Source organism: Solanum lycopersicum, chromosome 11 (genome assembly GCF_036512215.1).
Source record: "Solanum lycopersicum chromosome 11, SLM_r2.1".
Lineage (NCBI taxonomy): Eukaryota > Viridiplantae > Streptophyta > Magnoliopsida > Solanales > Solanaceae > Solanum > Solanum lycopersicum.
In genome coordinates, this window is record NC_090810.1 from 3,271,470 (window position 1) to 3,293,236 (window position 21,767).

Below are 21,767 nucleotides of genomic sequence, written 5' to 3' on the forward strand. Positions count from 1 at the left end.
GTAGCTTGCAAGGATTACATCTTCACAAGTTCCCCCATAGTGTGTAGAGTTCCACTAAGCTGGCATGAGAATTGGTCTTCAGCAGAAAGATACTGGGATCGCATGACAACCGATACAGCCGCAATGCAATGCGGTCGTCGGGGGAGAGTGTGACGTCCCGCGACAATGTCAGCCAGATTTTACGTCCGAATGGGGGAGAAGGATCTAGAGTCTTGAAGAGGTTTGCGGAAAGCTCTAGTACCTTCTAGTTTTAGAGAATTCTCTAGAATACTTTAGATCTTTATAGGAGAGTTTAACATATTCTAGACAATCTAGAATATGGACTAAAGTGTAGTTAGTAGAAGAACTTGTATAGTAAATTTTATTTACTCTTAGGCTCTTAGGATGTAGTATAAATAGGAGGCCTTCTCATTTGTAAATCATCCATCCAACAATCTAACCAAAGTGGTAAGCATAACTCTCAAGCTTATCTTCCAAAGTCTTTCTAAGTCTTTTTTTTGCATTCTCTTAGCGTTCCGAGTCTTAAAGGCTTACTTGAGCTTACAAGTACAAGATCGTGAGAGAGTCGTGAGTAAGTTGTCGAGTGCTGCACGGAATCTTAGCGAATACCCTAAGTCCGTGACAAGTCAGTGTCTTAAAGAAAATCTCAATTCGTTCAATCCTGCAAAAAAAATGATTTGATCGCTCGCTTTAAACTCATATGATTTTCTCTTATGCAGTCCTATGCAAATGCACTTATAAGCAACATAAAAAATCCAGAGAAGATTTGGTTGGGTTGGATTCACGAGATGTTTTATTGGAAAACTTGGTCGTTCTTAGCATGATGCATGAATGCTTTCTCTTATAAAGTAAGGATCGAATATCAATATTGTCCAAAATTTGGAAACACATTTACATTGAGCAAGAGCCCATATAGGTAACCTGCTAAGGATTTCGACAAGTACTTCCTCTGTAATATGAACCGTAAACTAGATAGAACAGGAAAAAATGGTCAGACAAATTTAATAAAATATCCAACTACAGAGAATAACTCAGTTGTTCAAGATTCGAATTTGGAGACTCTATCTTTATTTTTCGAAAATTCTAAATCTGCTATGACAAATTAGAATAAAAAATGAGAAAGATAGATTAAAATACCTGATTATTCTTTCTTTTTTTGCGCCATTATATTACTTTATTTGATTTTTTTAGAGCTTATGACTAAGGATTATATTGTATTAATTCATCAACATTACAAATTTGATTTGGTTTATAATTACCATAGAGAAGTATCTTAGAGTCTTAATCCTAAATATTTTAGGAGTTAATATTATAAGAATAATTAAAGAATAGTAATTGTTCCTTTTATTTTTAGATATTTGATTAGCAAATGATGTATTCTTTTGTTTGACTAAATTTTGATTTATAAATCGCAAATGAACATCAATAAATCATTATGTACGTGCTTCAGAATTTAAACGCGATAATTTTAAACTTTTTATGATTATTTGCAATATTGATTATACATTTGAATTTAATAGCTTCAAAAAAAAATTCTCATATACATACATATAAATTAGAATTTGTTTGTATTAGCAAATTAAAAGTAGTTGATATAAACATTTAAGTGTTCAAAAGCTAATTAATATTTTCTCTTATTTTATAAGTGAGAGTTAACACTTAGCAGACAACAAATTTGTCATTATGTGGGTTTGTTTTTTAAAAAAAGAGATAATGTCCAAGTACTCCCTCAAGCTATGCCCGAAATCTCAGAGACACACTTATACTATACTAAGTTTCTATTATCCCTGAACTTATTTTATTAATAATTTTTTACCCCTTTTTAGCTTACGTGGCACTATCTTGTGGGTCCAACGATGGTTGACTTTTTTTTTCAAACTAGTGCCACGTAGGCTAAAAAGGGGTAGAAAATTACATATAAAATAAGTTCAGGGGATAATAGGACCTTAGTATAGTATAAGTGTGTCTCTGGGATTTCAGGCGTAGGTTGAGGGGGTACTTGGGTATTTTCCCTAAAAAAAATAAAATTATTTTCTTCATTTTAAGCTTGATTTTCATATTTAATAGTGTGATAAATCGATAGTTATAATTTATTTAATTTTAAGTTTTCAATTTATATATATACTTATAGAATAGATAATTATGGGTTTTAGAAATTACTATGATATAATTTGATATTTAGTAACAATTTTATTGATTATACGAGTTGATTTTGTTAGAAAGTATTTCATTTTTTTATGTGAAATTTTTTTAGCACGAATTTAGATTTAGTCATTTATAATTGATACTAGACATGTCTGGGTGGAAAATCAAAATTTTAATAAATAAATAAACTATTGAATCAGTTGAGACGAAATTAGAAGTTGAAGTTGATCTGTTTGAAATTTTAACTCTTTTTAAACTGTTAATTCTAAATTAAAAATTAGTTCGTATTCAATAAATAGATACATTTTTATGCAAAAATTTCATGAAACCTGATAAATATAAATGGTTATCCATGTACTAACTTTATGAATCATCAACTCATTCAATGAATTTATAACATATATAAAAAAAAATCAAAATTTAATATTTTTAAGAAATTAAACTTTTACTTACATTTTTAGAAAGTGGTTAATTTTTCAAATTTTTGAAGAGATTAAAAAAAATGACACGTGTAATAAAATTACTTTATTATTTAAATTATAAATACAGAATACTAATAAATCTTTTAAATCTTTGACCAAAACTATTTAAATTAAATAAATTCCTTATAAAGTAATACAATAAGTATTTTTTCTTACAGAATAATAATGACTGGCTTTCCTCAAATTACAATCTTGAAACATTTTGTATTATAAAATAAATATAAATTTATGAAGAAGTCAAGATATAAAAAAATTCAGGCAAATAATATTAAATTTAAAATTTGGTTTTTAGCTAGAGGACAATTTTGTTTTGAACTTTTAAAAATATTTAATATATTTTCTATTGTTTTTATTCTTGATAGTATTAGTCATATAGTAAATGACATAAATACCCTTCTCATTATCACAATTTCCATATGTTAAAGAAGAAAATCAATTGGTATTCAATATATTCTCAAGGGTAATATAGGAAAAAATGTATTTATTATTTATCATATTGGGGTGGGGGTGGGGTGGGGGGGTTATTTTTTTCATTGCTATATAATAGTCCTCTGTCTCATTCTTTTTTCTTCACTAAACACTCAAAAAAAAAATTGGCAAACAAAATTTTTTGCAATTCAACTCTAGCAAGTGAGGTTTCTTTGTTATAAAATTTTATGTTTCTATCGAGTTGATATACCTGTCGTTAAAAAATTCACTCATATATATATATAAATTCTTAACGTTACACAAATAGTCTACATATACTTTTTTTTGGATGATAGAAGTGAATGAATTGATTTTCTTGAAATTTATTTTTTTTTATAATCCAAGATGTGTTAGTCCATTCTTGCAAAGTTTAGGAGTATCTTTATCACACATGATTTTATTAGAAATGATTATATTTTGACTTTCGTTAGTCGAAATGATATATATATATATTTTTATTTTTTTTTTAAAAAAAAGTGGCATATCAGTTCAAGACTCGCAAAGTTAAAAGTTTGAATCAATGATTTTGTAGATAACATGTCGATGGCGCGAGCAAATGATGTTGTTTGTGGAAACCAGCTAGTCTCTGCTGATCCTTTGCCATTTGCAAGAAGGTTAGAGTCTTACATTGATCGGAAAAAAAATGAATTTTTATTCGAAAAAAAAAAGAAATATTTGTAATGTATGTGTTGATTTTGTTTATGTAGCTATCAATTGGAAGCCTTGGAGGCTGCATTGAAGCAAAACACAATTGTTTACTTGGAGACTGGTTCTGGAAAGACCTTGATTGCTATTATGCTTCTTAGAAGCTATGCTTATCTTCTTCGAAAACCATCTCCTTACATAGCTGTTTTCTTGGTTCCGACTGTTGTTTTAGTGACTCAGGTATACACTTAAACTTTTCTTTCTTGTTTAGTTCTAGCAAAAGGCGCGCTTAAGTCTTGAAGTGAGGCGTTGAGTGCTTTGACTTCCTTTACGTGTGCTTCAGTGTCGTCATTGAGGCTCTAAGACATATTGAAGAGGGCGAAGGCGCTAAACTATTGATATTTGATCACTTTATAGTAAAAATAGTCATTTTTTTTTCACCATATTTGTATGTTTCTTCATTTTTGCCTTTTTCTCAATAAAGCTCGCGTTTTTATTTGCTTTTTGTGCTTAAAGCCACAACAAATCTTCGAGCTTTTTTGCTTTTTGTCGTCTTTCCTCAATGAAGGTCACACTTTATTTGCTCTTTGATCTTAAAGTCCCAATAAATCTTCGAGCTTTTTTGCTTTTTATAGCCTTTTCTCAATAAAGTTCGCGCTTTATTTGCTCTTTGAGCTTAAAGCCCCAACAAGTCTTCAAGCTTTTTTGCTTTTTGTGGCCTTTGCTCAATAAAGGTCACGCTCTTTGCGCTTAAACCCTCGACAAATCTTTGAGCTTTTTTGCTTTTTGTCGTCTTTTCTCAATAAAGCTCACACTTTGTTTGCTCTTAAAGCCCCAACAAATATTCGAGCTACTTTGCTTTTTGTCTTAAGATAGAACTGTTGTTTCCATTAGTTGTCTCATGCTTTGAGTTTTTTGTACTGTTTGAGGTCCAAAACTGTCTATTCGACTTGTACTAATGTTGTCGATTTGATAATTACAAGCAAGGAGATGCTCTGATGATGCAAACTGACTTGAAAGTCGGAACATATTGGGGAGAAATGGGGGTTGATTTCTGGGATGCTGCTACATGGAAACGTCAAGTAGATGGCCATGAGGTGTGTATAAACTATAATAGTTGCTTGAGTCGTCATCATTTGTTCTACGATCCTTTTTATGGCGGGGTTCTCTTATAATTAAGTTCAGCATTGTATATATATAGTACTTGTATGTATGTGTCATAAGTAATCACCCCAAGACTTCGTCTTTCAGGTACTTGTTATGACTCCGGCTATACTACTTTCTGCGTTGAGGCACAACTTTTTGCAGATAGATATGATAAAAGTTATAATATTCGATGAGTGCCACAATGCACGAGGCAAACACCCCTATGCAAGTATAATGATGGTACGTTGTTCGTCTGAGTATCATGACTTAGTATAGTGCTTGAGCGATTCTTGTTGTAGATGATTGATTATTGTGTTTTCCAGGAATTTTATCATCGACAATTAACCCGTGAGAGTGCACAACTTCCAAGAATATTCGGGATGACTGCTTCGCCTATTAAGTCCAAAGGTTGACGAAATTTGAGATGTAGTATATCATACTGTTAAGTAACTGTTTTTCTCATTTTTGTGAATTCTCGTGTTTGTGCAGGCCCTAGCACGCCAGATAGCTATTGGCGAAAGATTCATGACCTTGAGAATCTTATGCATTCTAAGGTTCTTTCTTGTAGTCATATCTTTTGAATAAGAAAGAAAACATAAACATATATTTAGATATATATATTCGGTTCGTCTGATTGTGATCTCCCTTTGCAAATGAAGGTATACACATGTGACAGTGAAGCTGTTTTGGCAGAGTATATCCCGTTCTCAAATCCGAAGCTGAAGATATATAAACATGTAGATATTCCTTCCACATTGTCTAAAAGTTTAGCTCATGACATGGAAAGGTTGAAAGAAAAGGTAAACGTTAATTCAACATTTTTGCTCTTCCAATTTTAGTTGTTTTAACTTCTCTTGTCGTTGCAGCATGAATGTTCGATCACAAAATCAACTCTGTCTGATAAGAGTGCTGCATCTGCAAAAAGACGTCTATCAAAACTTTATTCCGCTTTCTTATTTTGTTTGAGTGAGATGGGTGTTTGGCTGGCTTTCAAGGTAAAATTTGTTCCATGCTAGTGTCTATAAAGAAAATCGGTTTAGCCTTGATCATTTTCCGAACATGACTTTTGTTATGAATCAGGCAGCAGAGTTCTTGTCTCAACAAGAAACTGACTTCTTCTCGTGGGGAGAGTTAGATGTATGTGCTCAAACAATTGTTCGAGATTTCAGTTCGGATGCATCTAAGGTTTTCTCGGCTTGCTTACCTTCTGGTATAACAGTTAGTAATATCCATTTTCTACATGTTTTCGATTTCTTTATGTTATCTCAAATCTGTCTCACTCACTCACTCTTTGCGGCAAACATAGGGCCACATTGGTCAATTGGTGGTGATATTCAAGCAAATACGGATGCTGGATATTTGTCATCGAAAGTTCATTGTCTTGTAGAGTCTCTTCTCGAGTACAGGTAAGAGCGGTTGAATATTAAATCTACTGATTAGTCATTTTATGTACTTTTTGGCACTTCATGTGAGCTTTTGTATGTGATCCACCAGGAATCTGAAGGATTTGAGATGTATCATATTTGTTGAGAGAATTATTACAGCCATTGTTCTTCGATCTTTATTGAATGAGTTGCTTCCGAAACTAAGTGGTTGGAGAACTGAGTGCACAGCGGGACATGCTTCCGTGGTTCAGTCACAGAGTAGGAAAATACAGAATAAAATTGTTGAAGAGTTTCGAAAGGGTGTGGTAAGTCCAATTTTTGGTTTTTGGATCGTTTCTGAAGATTTGAAGTCCGTTATATATTCATGCAAATACTGCAGGTGAACATTATTGTCGCGACATCTATTCTTGAAGAAGGCTTGGATGTTCAAAGTTGCAACCTTGTCATTCGATTTGATCCCTCAGCTACTGTTTGTAGCTATATACAATCTCGTGGAAGAGCTCGAATGCAGAACTCCGACTTTCTTCTGATGGTCAAAAGGTATATTTTGTGCAATATTTGGAAAAGATTTCATTATATCTATGGACTGATCATTTCTCAATTTGACTCAAATCGTAGTGGAGATGAATCAACCCTTGCTCGAATGCAAAACTTTATGGCCAGTGGGGAGATGATGCGGCAAGAATCATTACGTCATGCTTCTGAACCATGTTCACCTCTAGTTGATGAAATGTATGATGAGCCTTGCTACAAAGTCGAAAGCACAGGAGCAATTATTACCCTCAGTTCTAGCGTATCGTTGTTATACTTCTATTGCTCGAGGCTACCATCAGACGGGTTTGTACTGCATATTCCTTGCTATGTGTGTTAAGGAATCTGGTATCGTTTTAGTTCTGCATTTCCGACTGACACTCATTTCAATTGTAGGTACTTTAAATCGTATCCTAGATGTGTGATTGATAAGGAATCACGAACGTGCACACTACAACTTCCCAAAAGTTGCCCATTGCAAAGAATTATTACTGTTCAGGGGAATAGTACTAAAATATTGAGGCAACTTGCATGCTTGGAAGCTTGTAAAGAGCTTCATCGTGTGGGTGCGTTGACTGACAATCTTGTTCCAGATATCGTCGAGGAAGAAGCAATCAACAAAGAATTGGGTAACTCTAATATATTTTATGTAATGTTGTTTTCTTATACTGAGGTACTTGACGTATAACCTATTATATTCTGCAGAATGTCAAATCCATACCGTTGAAGAATCAAAATACTTCCCACCAGAATTTGTTAGTCATTTCGGAAATGAGACAGAAGCAGTGTACTACTGCTACCTAGTTGAGTTGCAACATGAAACTTACGACGATTTCCAGCTTCATGGGATTATACTTGCTGTTAGGACAAAGCTCAAGTGTGATGATGAAATATTGGCATTTGACTTGGACGTTGACAGGAGGCGACGTGTGCAAGTTCAACTTAAGTATAGTAAAGTTGTTACACTTACTTCTGAAGAGGTGACTATAGTTTTGATGACTTTTATCATCTCTTTACTCGTTACACGTAAAAATGATTCGTGATACTATCTATCTATCTATCTCCAGATTCGAAGGTGTCAGAGGTTTCAAGTTAGTGTATTCAAAATTCTTCTTGACCGTGATCTGAGTAAACTGCAGGACGCTTTGGCTGCAGGTCAATCTCCTATTGGTTCTGCAGTTTCCGATTATCTCTTGCTCCCATCTGTGGGTAAATCCTCTGAAATAAACTGGAAATGCGTGAATTCTTTGCTGTTTCCGTCACAAGTTCTTGGGGATAAGCATATGGATTGGTGTTCTACACAAGATCGTAAACGCAGTGTGAACACCAAAACTGGGGTGGTATGTAGCTGCCTGTTGGAGAATTCATTGGTCTTTACACCTCATAATGGCAATATATACTGCATTACCGGTTTTTTAGATAATTTGGATTGCAACTCATTGTTGAATGTGAGAACTGGAGAATCCATTACTTACCGAGAATACTACAAAAAGCGGTATGTACAATTAGCTTCTGAGTTTCTGGTTCACTTTTTACCATACATGATCTTTTGGTTTCAAGATATTAAGGTCTGCGCGTTTTACAGGCAAGGAATCGAACTATGCTTTGAAGAACCACTTCTTAGTGGAAAACGTATTTCGAAAGTGCACAATTACCTTCAGAGAAACAGAACTCAGAAGGCTAAAGGTTTGATCATTTGGTTCTCATTTTGTTATGAAGTTCACGAATTACGTATGATCACTTAGCTTTGGTCTCTTTTGCAGATTCAACTGATTCATCTGTTCAGTTGCCTCCTGAACTTTGTTTTGTTATCATGTCACCTATCTCTATTTCTACCCTTTATACGTATTCATATGTTCCTTCAATCATGCATCGGATTGAGTCCTTGGTTATGGCCTCACACTTAAATAGTATGCTTTTGAATGACTGCAAACTAAACGTCTTCATCCCAACTGCTATGGTATGTGCTGCTATGATCTTATCTCATATCTTTGAACTTCATACATACTTCACGTGTTCTCACAACTTACTTCTTGTTTTATCATTTTAGGTTTTGGAAGCAGTGACAACAAGGAAATGTCTCGAGAAGTTTCATTTGGAATCACTTGAAACGCTTGGAGACGCTTTCCTCAAATATGCTGTCAGTACACAGCTGTTCAAGACTCACGAGAATCATCACGAGGGTCTTCTCTGTGTTAAAAAAAGTAAAATCATTTCCAATGCTGCACTGTGCAAGCTTGGATGTGCTCGCAAAATACCGGTAGGTATTCCTTGTTGATCTTTTTGTTGGGTTCATTTGGAGTTTGGGTAGTATCAACCCCATATCTCTAATATATACTATTTGATTACAGGGATTTATCCGTAACGAAGCATTCACTCTTCAAGCATGGATCATTCCAGGTGATAGTTCACAAGTTCACAGCTTCAACGAAGAGTTAATGACGTCTTCAGATAAGATGTATAGTAGGATAAAGCAGAAGATTAGAAGTAAGAGGGTAGCTGATGTGGTTGAGGCACTAATAGGTGCCTACCTCAGCTCAGGCGGGGAAGTAGCCGCTTTATCATTGATGAAATGGCTAGGGATGGACATCGATTTTGCTGATGCACCGATTCAAAGGCACTTCCCATTGAATGCTGAGAAGCTCGTTAATGTCAAGTACTTGGAATCCCTGCTACATTACAAGTTCCATGATCCATCTCTCCTTGTTGAAGCACTTACTCACGGATCTTACATGCTGCCTGAGATTCCACGATGCTATCAGGTTATTCTCGAACTCACTCTCTTTAGATCGTACTCTTAAGTTCAATATTCCTATTCCTATCATTGTTCAGGTAGTAAAAGGGAATTAACAACTAATAGTTGTGATGTTTAACTCGCGAAAAAGTTACAGTATTTATGCCTTTTTGCTGATATGATCACCTGGTTATATTGCAGAGGTTAGAATTTCTCGGAGATGCAGTACTGGATTATGTCGTTACAGCACATCTGTACTTCAAATATCCGGGACTGTCTCCAGGACTAATAACAGATTTGAGGTCTGCCTCGGTAAACAACGAATGCTATGCTCAATGTGCAATAAAGGCTAGCCTGCACAAGCACATCCTTCATGCCTCACCGGATCTGCAGAGGCAGATATGTAATACTATTGAGGATTTCAAGAACCCTGTGTCCACGTTCGGATGGGAGGCTGAAACTACTTTCCCTAAGGTATTGCATACCAAAAACTAATCCAATTTGATACTGATTTACGCGTTGTAACTTGTTCTTTCCTTTGTGGTTCTCTCTAGGTACTTGCAGATGTTATCGAGTCCCTTGCTGGTGCGATCTTTGTTGATTCTGGCTTCAATCAAGACACTACATTTCAGTGCATACGACCACTTTTAGAACCGTTAGTTACACCACAGACCCTAAAGCCCCATCCGGTAAGAGAGTTAAGTGAACTCTGTGACCAGAAAGGCTACGTAAAGAAGAAGGATGTCGTCTCTCGTGAGAATGGTGTAGCCTATATTACAGTGGAGATTGATGCAGATGGTGTTACTCACAAGAGCACGTGCTCGGGACGAGACAAAATCATGGCCAAGAAAGTTGCTTGCAAAAATGTGCTCAAGTCTCTCAAAGAATGTTCATACAATGCATAGCATAAATTTGCAGAAATGTTTAGTTTTTAAGGCTCATATAAGTTGTTTGTTTTGATTGTTTAGTTATAAATTTGTTGTAATGTACTATTCATATCAGTCTTATGAATGAAATGATCATTTTATGTACCAATAAGAATGATATGTTCTTTTAATATATTTAGAAGTCGTATCTCATAGAGCTCGTTTTAGATCATAAATAACTTTTTATTTAATGTTTACGGGTATGTTAACTATGTCCTTTCAATAAAACTAGTGTTGTAAAGCAAAATTTCAACAAAAAAAAATTTAACTTTTCTTAATTATTAGGATCGCGTATCTTTTTTGTCGTCTTTGATGTTTATACTATACGATCTTGTGCTAGTAAAATTAGAAATCGCTACCATAACAGTAAACTCTAGAATGTTTTATTTCTCTTCCAACGCTTTAAAATGAGCTAGAAGGTTTCTGTTATAGCAGAAATTATTTTCCAATATATAATTTTTCAGTAATTTATTTTAAAGTTTTAGAAGTATTTTTACTATTAAAAAAAAAGCAGGTAGTCTTTATTTATTTATTTTTCATTTTTTGACATATTTTTATATTATCAAACCAAAAATTGAGTGCATAAAGGATAAACCCCTATACTTAACAATCAATTGAAATTTTATGATTTCCAAAAGGTTAAATAATCTATTCGAAATCATAAATTTGTTGATGTTCTTAAATTTTTTTATCTTTTTTGTAATAGGATATTCAGCTCATCAATAAATGAGTTCATTGAATATAATAAAATTTAGTAATACAATTAATAACATCAACATTAATGTGTTTGGTTATTAAATATTCTCCGTGTTTGTCGTTGTTGTGTTTTCCGAAAGTCAATTTAGCTAATTTTTGAAGTTAAATTAGATCACACTAATTCGATATTTTTAAACAAAAAAAAATAGAAAACTTACATAAATATACTATAATAAAAAAATATTTACCATTTATAACAATAATATTTTCTTTTCACTTGATCACTTTTAATTCATTTATAATACAAGTTTAATACATATTACAAAGAATAATTTGTTATTCACATATAATACAAATTTTAATGATGAATATACATTTATCACACAATTTAATACACTTATAATACAATGTGTCAAATTTTTACCAAACAAACATAATATATTTCAAAAAACAATTATAATTCATATATATTGCATACAAAATTCATTTTAATACATATTACAGATTTGACAAAGCATTGTTATAAATGGTAATAAACAAAAAATATCGCTAAAATCGGTAATTATCTTTTGAAATGTGTTAATTTATGTAATTTTTAGATATTCTAAAACTATATGAAAAGTACTATATATTGCAATTTTTTCACATCTTAAAATATTAATCAATTTTTATATAATTTAACTCTAAAAAATAAAAATTATGACAAATAAAACCAGATCGAGCGAGTATATTCTAGAAAGTTGTTTTGTCTATGTTATTTTCTTGGAGACCAAGTTTTACCTTTCAACATCAAAAAGAAAAAAAATAGTATTCTCCACTAGTGAGTATTGACAATTGATTCCTTGGAGACTAAGTTTCAATAGGTCTCTCAATATTTAATTTATTTTTATTTATTTGTGTATTTTTTTCTTTTCATTTTATATTATAATATTTGATTAGATACAGATTTTAAGATATAATGAACACTTTGAAATGTTTTTTAAATTATCTCTCAAAAAAGTAAATTTACTTTTCTCTCTCCTTATTAAGGTTTAGAATATTATTTTTAACGTTAAGTGAAACCAACAAAGGATAAAAAAGGAATTTTATCTTTAATACTTACCGCATAAAGAAATGTGACATTATTTTTGAATTGATCAAAAGGAAAATTATGCCATATAAATTGAAACAAAAGAATATTATATTATTTCAAAATATGAAAATATATATTGTAATTTAGCAAATAAAATTAATAATAGATATTTAATATAGTGTCTATCTATTATATAATCTTAATATGAAAAACACCTTCATAATTGTCTTTTTGAGTACTTTTCTAAAGAGAAATTAGTCAAACACAATTAGCTAATCAAAATAATTATCAAATAATTAGTCACATACAATTTTTTTTTTTTTTTGAAAAAATTTATCTTCGAAAAATGCTTTTAAAAATAAACATTTTTTAGCTCAACTCTAAATTGGATTCCTGTATAATAAGCTAAAAGTATTTTTCTTCTAATTATATAAACTAATAAATAAAAACTATTTCTTTCATCACTGAACACTGAAGAACACTCAAAGAGTTATTGCAATTCAACTCTAGTCAGTGAGTTTTTTCATAAAGATTACTCTTTTTATGCATTTTTATGAAAAGGGTGTTTAAATCTTTGATTACATGTTATTTTACTTACAAAAATCTTGTTTTTTTTTTATAATTTGATATGTGTACTTTTCTTAGAAATTGTTTTTTCTTTTGTGTATTTTCTTTTGACCCTTGTAAGTTGGTGTCTTTATGTTTGTTTAGCAAAATAAATGGAGTCAGCTGACTGTTTATATGTTTTGTTTTTCATAAAGATCACTCTTTTATGCATTTTCTTGAAATGTTAATAGATAAAAATAGGTTGGTTTGTCATTTTCTTGGAGGGTTTGTGTTTCATTTTTAGTTTTGTTTGGTCTGATGTTAATGTAGAGAACAATCAATGGAGTCAACAGATGTAGCAGTCTTTGAAAACCAACACCTCTCTGCTGACCCTTTGCCTTTTGCAAGAAGGTTAGAGTCTTATATTTGATTGAAAAATTGAAATTTTATTCGAAAAAAAAATATGAAATTTTGTAATGAATGTGTTGATTTTGTTATGTAGTTATCAGTTGGAAGCCCTTGAGATTGCATTAAAGCAGAACACAATTGTTTACTTGGAGACTGGTTCTGGAAAGACCTTGATTGCTATCATGCTTCTTAGAAGCTATGCTTCCCTTCTTCGTAAACCGTCGCCTTACATAGCTGTTTTCTTGGTTCCGACTGTTGTTCTAGTGACTCAGGTAGTACTTATAGCTTCTCAAGCTATCTAGTCCCTTAAAATTCATCATCTTAATGTGTATATGTAATGCAGTTTGTTGTTATATGTTTGAGATAGCTTGGATTTAGGTTCTAAACTGTGTATATGAATTATCCTAATGTTGTTGATCTTGTGATTTGATAATTATAAGCAAGGAGATGCTCTGATGTTGCATACCGACTTAAAAGTGGGCAAATATTGGGGAGAAAAGGGTGTTGATTACTGGAATGCTGCTACATGGCAACAACTAGTGGACGATCATGAGGTGTGTATGAACCATGTTTTATCTTCAGTGATAGATTATAAACCGTTGCTTGAGTTGGTAGATTATAAACTGTTGCTTGAGTTGGCAGCGAATAGGTGTTGTATATATATTACTTGGATGTGTCATAAGTAATCACTGCAGGGTTTCGTCTCTCAGGTACTTGTTATGACACCAGCAATATTACATGCTGCTTTGAGGCACAGTTTTTTACAAATGGGCATGATAAAAGTTATAATATTTGACGAGTGTCACAATGCACGAGGCAAGCACCCCTATGCCAGTATAATGATGGTAACATTGTTTGTGCTAAGATTATATTTTCTGAACTGGTGCAATTTCTTCATATGGACAATCCTGCTTCAACAATTCTTATCTTTCAGGAATTTTATCATCGCCAGTTGACTCGTGAGAATGCACAACTTCCAAGAATATTTGGGATGACTGCTTCCCCTATAAAGTCTAAAGGTTGGCGGGATTTGATCTTATATCTTTGAACATATTCTTTTGGGATGTTTCTGCATCATACTATTAAAGAACTGTTTACGTCACTTTCTCTAGATTCTCATGTTTATACTTTTTATGCAGGTTCTAGCACGGCAGATAGTTATTGGCAAAAGATTCGTGACCTCGAGAATCTCATGCATTCCAAGGTTCTCTCAATTAATCTTCTTCTGGTTCAGAGAACGAATCTGTGCAAGCATGATACTTTTAGCTCTTGGATGATTGTCATATCGTTTTTACATCATACACACACATTTAGATGTATATATTTCGTTCCTCTAATTTTGATCTCCCTTTGCAAATGAAGGTATACACGTGTAGCAGTGAATCTGTTCTGGCGGATTATATCCCATTTTCAAATCCGAAGCTGAAAATATATGAACATGTGGATATTCCTTCCAAATTGTTTCAGACATTAGTTCATGACCTGGAAAGGTTGAAAGAAAAGGTAAACATCAATTGTATAGCCACTGGATTTTGTCTTTCTATTTTGAAGATTGTTCGCGCAAATGATTCGTCCTGCTCTAAAGATATCAATTATCATTAAGCTTATGTTTGTTCCTTCTCTATAATTGTGTGCAACCTGAAAACCGAAAGTGCCTTGTAAGAATACCAAGACTACTAATGTAGCAATTGGGGCAATCACGTTGGCTTGTTCAACATATTAGTTGATTTAACTTCTCTTTATCATTGCAGCATGAATGTTTGATTTCACAGTCAAATCTGTCTTTTATGAGAGATGGATCTGCAAGAAGACGTTTATCAAAACTTCATTCGAATTTCTTATTTTGTTTGAGTGAGATGGGTGCTTGGCTGGCTTTCAAGGTAAATTTTGTTCCTTGCTGGTTCAAAAATAAACGTTTTCGCCTTGATCCTTTTCCTAACATGACTTTGTTTTGAATTTGGTGGACAAGTCCTGTGAAGAAAATGATTTCCTTTCATCGGACGATGCATGTGTTAGAGATTTCTGTTTGGGTGCATCTACGATTTTCTCGGCTCACTTACCTTCTGGTATCATAGTTAACTGCATCCATTTCCTTTTCTGTAAGATTGTTTTTGGATTTCCTTCTGCTATACGTCACTCACTCACTCGTCCGTGTAAACATAGGACCACATTGGTCAATTGGAAAGGATATTCAGGCAAATGTGGATGCTGGATATTTGTCATCCAAAGTTAATTGTCTTCTAGAGTCTCTTCTCGAGTACAGGTGTGATTATCCATTCTAATGTGTGGAAATCGGATTCTATATTTACTGATTTACTTACAAACAGTCTTATCATTGGTAACAGGGACCGGAAGGATTTGAGATGCATCATATTTGTTGAGAGAATTATTACAGCCATTGTTCTTCGGTCTCTATTGAATGAGTTGTTTCTGGAACGAAGTGGTTGGAGAACTGAGGTCACAACAGGGCGTATTACTACGTTCAAACAAAATAAAATTGTTGAAGAATTTCGAAAGGGGTTGGTAAGTCTAAATTTGTTTTTGTTTTTTTTGGCTTTCTAGATAGTTTCTGAAGGATTTGAAGTCTGATATCCATGCAAACACTGCAGGTGAACATTATTGTAGCGACATCGATTCTTGAAGAGGGCTTGGATGTTCGAAGTTGCAACCTTGTCATTAGATTTGATCCCTCAACTACTGTTTGTAGCTTTATACAATCACGTGGAAGAGCTCGAATGCAAAACTCCGACTTCATTCTGATGGTCAGGAAGTATGTTTTGTCATTATTGTTTTTGGTGTATTATTTACTGAAACATTCTATTTTTGTTGTTGCCGCTTGCGTTATGTTTTTGCTATAAAAAGATCAAAATGATTTTTTTTAGAAGAATCTAAGAGATAAACAATTACTTTAGCTCTTGACATTTTATGCAAGTATCAATGATAAAATTCGGAAGATTTGATTATAAAAATGGACTGATCATTCTCATTTTGACTCATATCCTAGAGGAGATGATGCAACCCTTACTCGCATGCAAAACTATAAAGCTAGTGTGGAGATAATGCGGCAAGAATCATTACGCCATGCTTCTATTCCGTGTTCAACTCTACATGATGAATTGTATGATGAATGCTACAAAGTTGAAAGCACAGGAGCAGTTGTCACCCTCAGTTCTAGCGTGTCATTGTTAGACTTCTATTGCTCAAGGCTACCGTCGGATGGGTTTGTACTCTGCATATTCTCTTTCTATGTGTTGAGGATTCTGGTATCATTGAGTATTTCATGTGTTAAATATTGCATTATGGTCTGGCATTCAATTCAATTGTAGGTACTTTAAACCCGATCCTACATATGTGATTAATGAGGAAACAGAAACCTGCACGCTACAACTTCCCAAAAGCTCGCCACTGCAAGGAATTATTAGCGTACAGGGGAAGAGAAAAATATTGAAGCAACTTGCATGCCTTGAAGCTTGTAAACAACTTCATCGTGTGGGTGCCTTGACTGACAATCTTGTTCCTGATATCGTGGAGGAAGAAACCATCAACAAAGAATTGGGTAATTCTAACATCGTTTATCTGATGTAATTATTTTAAAACTATGGTACTTGACTTCTAACCTATTATATTATGCAGAATGTAAAATAAAAATTGTTGAACAATCATTATACTATCCATCAGAATTTGTTAGTCATTGCGGGAATGAGTCAGAAGCAGTGTACTACTGCTACCTAGTTGAGTTGCCACATGACTCTTACAACGATTCCCAGCTTCATGGGATTATACTTGCTGTTAGGACAAAGCTCAAGTTTGATGATGAAATATTGGCATTTGACTTGGATGTTGATAGGAGGGGACGCTTGAAAGTTCAACTTAATTATAGGAAAGTTGTTATATTTACTTCTGAAGAGGTGAGATGGTTTTTATCATCTTTTTACTCGTTACCTGTAAAAATGGTATGGGGACGCTTGAAAGTTCAACTTAATTATAGGAAAGTTGTTATATTTACTTCTGAAGAGGTGAGATGGTTTTTATCATCTTTTTACTCGTTACCTGTAAAAATGGTTGGTGAACTCCACCTTTTTGATCTATCTCTTCAGATTCGACGGTGTCAAAGATTTCAAGTGAGTGTCTTCAGAATTCTTCGTGACCCCGATCTAAGTAAACTGCAGGAAGTTTTGGCTGCTGTTCAATCACCTATTGGTTCTGCAGTATCCGATTATCTGTTGCTCCCATCTGTGGGTACACCCCCCGAAATAAATTGGCAATATGTGAATTCTTTGCTGTTTCCGTCTCAAGTTCTTGGGGATAAGCATATGGATTGGTGTTCTACTCAAGGTCGCAGATGCAGTGTGAACACCATAAGTGAGGTGGTATGTAGCTGCATGTTGGAGAACTCATTGGTATGTACACCTCATAATGGACGTATATACTGCATAAACGGTTTTTTGGAGAATTTGGATTGCAACTCATTAATGGGTGTGAGAAGTGAAGAATCTATTACCTACAGAGAACACTACAGAAAGCGGTTTGTGCAATTAGCTTCTGATTTCCTGTTTCCATATATCATATTTTGGTTTCAAAATAGTAAGTAAGGTGTGGTTTACAGGTATGGGATCAACATATGCTCTGAAGAAGTACCACTTCTTAGGGGAAAACATATTTCTAAGGAAGCTAAAGGTTTGATAATATGGTTCTCCTTTTATTATAATTAATGCGTATCTATGATCACTTAACTTTGGCCTTCTTCGCAGATTCATCTGTTGCATTGCCTCCTGAACTTTGTTCCCTCATCATGTCACCTCTCTTTATATCTACCCTTAATACCTATTCATATGTTCCTTCGATTATGCATCGGATTGAGTCCTTGATTATGGCCTCAAACTTGAAAAAAATGCATTTGGATCACTGCACACAAAATGTTGTTATTCCAACTGCTAAGGTATGTGCTGCTGTGATCTTTGCTCTAATTAATCAGTCTTTCTTAAGCTGTGAGCTTTTACATAATCTTGTACTCGCAACTTACTCTTTTGTTTTACTATTTTAGATTTTGGAAGCAATGACAACGAAGAATTGTCTCGAGAAGTTTCATTTGGAATCACTTGAGACACTTGGAGACTCCTTTCTCAAATATGCTGCCAGTATAAAGCTGTTCAAGACTTATGAAAATGATCATCAAGGTCTTCTCACCGTTAAGAGAAAACAAATCATTTCCAACGCTACACTATGCAGGCTTGGATGTGCTCGTAAAATGCCGGTAGGTATTCCTTGGTGTTCAACTCCATTTCTTCTTTTGGTTTTCCCTTCAATAAGTTCCTTGGATTACAGGGATTTATCCGTAATAAACCATTCGTTCTTAAAGCATGGATTATTCCTGGTGATAATTCTCAAGTTCACAACTTCGACGAAGAGCTACTAACGTCCTCAGTTAAAATGTATAGTAGGGGAAAACAGAAGATTAAAAGTAAGATAATGGCTGATGTGGTCGAGGCACTAATAGGTGCCTACCTCAGCTCGGGTGGGGAAGTAGCGGCTTTGTCATTTATGAAATGGCTTGGAGTGGACATCAATTTTGTTGATGCACCTACGTCAAGGCACTTACCCGTGAATGCAGAGAAGCTAGTTAACGTCAGATACTTGGAATCCCTGCTACATTACAAGTTCAATGATCCTTCTCTGCTTGTTGAAGCGCTAAGTCATGGATCTTGCATGCTACCTGACATTCCACGATGCTATAAGGTACGTTATTCCTGTATGTAAATATTATCCATCTTGATGTTGTTCTGATATATATGATCATCTGGCTTTGCAGCGCTTGGAATTTCTCGGAGATGCAGTGCTAGATTACGTTGTTACAACACATCTCTATTTCAAATATCCGGGACTAACTCCAGGACTTATTACTGATTTGAGGTCTGCCTCTGTAAACAATGAATGTTATGCTCTATCTGCAGTTAAGGCTGGCCTGCACGATCACATTCTTTATGACCTGCAAGTTCTGCAAAGGCATATATCTAGTACTGTCGAGGATTTCAAGAAATTGAACCTTGTGTCCACATTCGGATGGGAGGCTGAAACTACTTACCCGAAGGTATTACATAGTTTACTCATATGTTACTGAAAGGTCTTTATCATAAGCCAATTTGTTACGCGTGTTTTCTGTATAGGTGCTTGCAGATGTTATCGAGTCCCTTGCTGGTGCGATATTTGTTGATTCTGGTTTCAACCAAGACACTACATTTCTGTGCATACGACCTCTTTTGGAACCGTTGATTACACCTCAGACGCTAAAAGTCCATCCAGCAAGAGAGTTACGCGAACTATGTCACCAGAAAGGTTATATAAAGCAGAAGAATGTCGTCTTTCGTGAGAATGGTATAGTATATGTTACAGTAGAGGTTGAAGCAAATGGTGTTATTCACAAGGACTCGAACTCGGGACGAAACCAAAAAATGGCTGAGAAGGTGGCTAGCAAATATTTGCTCAAGTCTCTCAAAGAATATCCATACAATCCATAGCAGTATAATTGTTTCTTTCTGCTACTACAGTGACAGAACTCTTTAAGAGATTTGTTTTGATTCTCACTATCGTAGGTGGTATGCAGATATTCTCCGTCATATTTCTGGGACATTGGTGTCCTTTCCGTTCAAAATCTAGAGCATATATACCTTTTACTCTGACGGATGACTGAATAGGAGCACATGGCACAATCTTATTCGTCGATTCGATATTTAATAAGAGTCGAATCGGCTGATAAGATTATGACACGTGTATGTCCGTTAATATAAAAAATATATATGCTTTAGTTTTTAGACAGTCTAAAGTATGATGGAGAATATATGAATACCATTTATGATAGTTCAGAATATATGTACTATTGTAATTGTTATTGATAAAAATGCTCATTTTATGTATCAATAGTTTTATTGTAATGTTCTATTGGATTAATTGTTATAAATAAAAAATGATCATTTTTATGTACTAATAAGAATGATATATTTTTTTTTATATTAAAACTTCTTTAGAGCTTGTCTTTAAATTATAAATAGCTTATGATCGTATTCATATTGTAATAAAAATAGTGATCTAAAGTAAAATATTAAATAAAAGATTCATTTTTTAAAAAAAATATTAATATTATCTATCTTTTTTTATCATGCGAATAATTAAATTTTGATTTCACAATAATATTATTATTTATCTTTGATAAGATATTAGTCATCGCTGAATTTAGTACTAATAAAAATTAGAAATTATTTATTCAACAACTATTTTTTTTTTAAAAAAATGTATTTATTTATTTAACGCTTTAAAATGAGGTGGAAAGCTTTTGTTTTAACGCAAAAATTTGAATAATTTAATTAAATTTTTTAAATATTATTATCATTAAAGGTTAGGTATTCTTTATTTATTTATTTATTTTTATTTTTTGAAAAACTTTAATTTTGCCTAAACCAAAACTTTGAGGGCCTAAAGAAAAATAAAAGGTTTTATTAGCCTCCATCTTGAACGTCTTTAATTTTGTATTTATTTTATTATATTTCAATTAATTCTTGTGTTTAATTTGATCATATTTGTTATATTATGGTTACCAAAAGGTTTTAAAATTAATTCTTGTGTTTAATTTTATTATATTTGTTATATTATGGTTCCCAAAAGGTTTTAAAATGTACTTCCTCTGTCTAAAATTACTAATAGACTTTTAAATTAATATACATATTTAAAAAAATTAATATAATAAGTTTATCATTCTATCACTATTAATTATGAAGTAGATAAATTAAAAATTTAAATTTTTTTTAAAAAAAATTATTTCTTTTACGTAATTAATTAAGAATGTAATAGGTTAGGAAATTATCATTTTTTTATTTGTCAATATAAACAAGTAAAAAAATAATAAACAAGATAAACGGAGAGTTATCTAATCGAAATCTTAAAATTCATTAATATTTTTTAAATTTACTTCTTCGTAATAAAACATTCGTCTCATCGAAATCATCCATCATTAATGCTTATTAAATGAGTAAATATTCATTTAATGGACAAAGTACTAGGATAAAATAATTTCACTTAACTAATTTTGCAAAATTATTCAAAAATCAATAACTCTTTCGACCAAATTTCTGATTAATGATTTAAAATCAATTGCTCCCCCCCCCCCCCTTATTACTTATTTATTTTGTGTTAATATGTGTGTTAAAAAAATAATTATTAACATAGTGAGTTTATGATTAATATGATACCTTTATTAATCATGAAGTTGATGAATTAAAAACAGATTTTCAAAATGATTTACCCTTTTCAAAATAATTAATTAAGGGTGTAAATATGCAAAAAAAAGAACTGTTTTTTCTTTATTTATAAAATTGGACAAGTAATTAGTTATAATTAAAAAAAATAGACAAATAATTAGCGACAAAGAAGTAACAGTCACAAAGACCTCACGTTGGCATAAATTCAATATTTGCTCACAAATTTATTTTTAAGTGATATAAATTAAACGATATTTATTTATTTCATTAAGCGTAAAATAAATATTTAATGAATATTATTAATATTTATAAAGTTTAAGTTGTTTTACTTAAA

General features: G+C 32.9%; 2 protein-coding genes across 10 annotated transcripts; both read left to right on the forward strand.

Moving 5' to 3' along the window:
• Positions 1-3,199: 3,199 nt before the first annotated feature.
• DCL2b (endoribonuclease Dicer 2b) lies at positions 3,200-10,577 on the forward strand. Of its 2 annotated transcripts, NM_001329412.1 has the most exon segments (23): positions 3,200-3,257; positions 3,628-3,709; positions 3,803-3,980; positions 4,724-4,837; positions 4,992-5,126; positions 5,210-5,294; positions 5,376-5,440; positions 5,546-5,686; positions 5,753-5,881; positions 5,967-6,096; positions 6,193-6,292; positions 6,381-6,576; positions 6,651-6,811; positions 6,890-7,108; positions 7,199-7,431; positions 7,508-7,782; positions 7,870-8,297; positions 8,388-8,488; positions 8,566-8,762; positions 8,853-9,062; positions 9,154-9,564; positions 9,738-10,010; positions 10,091-10,571. In NM_001329412.1, coding segments are annotated over 22 exon segments (4,209 nt in total). In that variant the 5' UTR covers positions 3,200-3,257; positions 3,628-3,632; the 3' UTR covers positions 10,442-10,571.
• DCL2d (endoribonuclease Dicer 2d) lies at positions 10,456-20,166 on the forward strand. Of its 8 annotated transcripts, none has more exons than XM_010314304.4 (23): positions 10,456-12,743; positions 13,107-13,187; positions 13,279-13,456; positions 13,625-13,738; positions 13,895-14,029; positions 14,119-14,203; positions 14,324-14,388; positions 14,547-14,687; positions 14,936-15,064; positions 15,154-15,250; positions 15,348-15,447; positions 15,530-15,707; positions 15,794-15,954; positions 16,189-16,404; positions 16,511-16,740; positions 16,818-17,200; positions 17,282-17,709; positions 17,791-17,861; positions 17,936-18,123; positions 18,229-18,438; positions 18,510-18,920; positions 18,994-19,272; positions 19,349-20,162. In XM_010314304.4, exons 2-23 carry the CDS (start codon positions 13,117-13,119, stop codon positions 19,697-19,699), a joined length of 4,221 nt encoding a protein of 1,406 aa, XP_010312606.1. In that variant the 5' UTR covers positions 10,456-12,743; positions 13,107-13,116; the 3' UTR covers positions 19,700-20,162.
• The last annotated feature ends 1,601 nt before the right edge of the window (positions 20,167-21,767 follow it).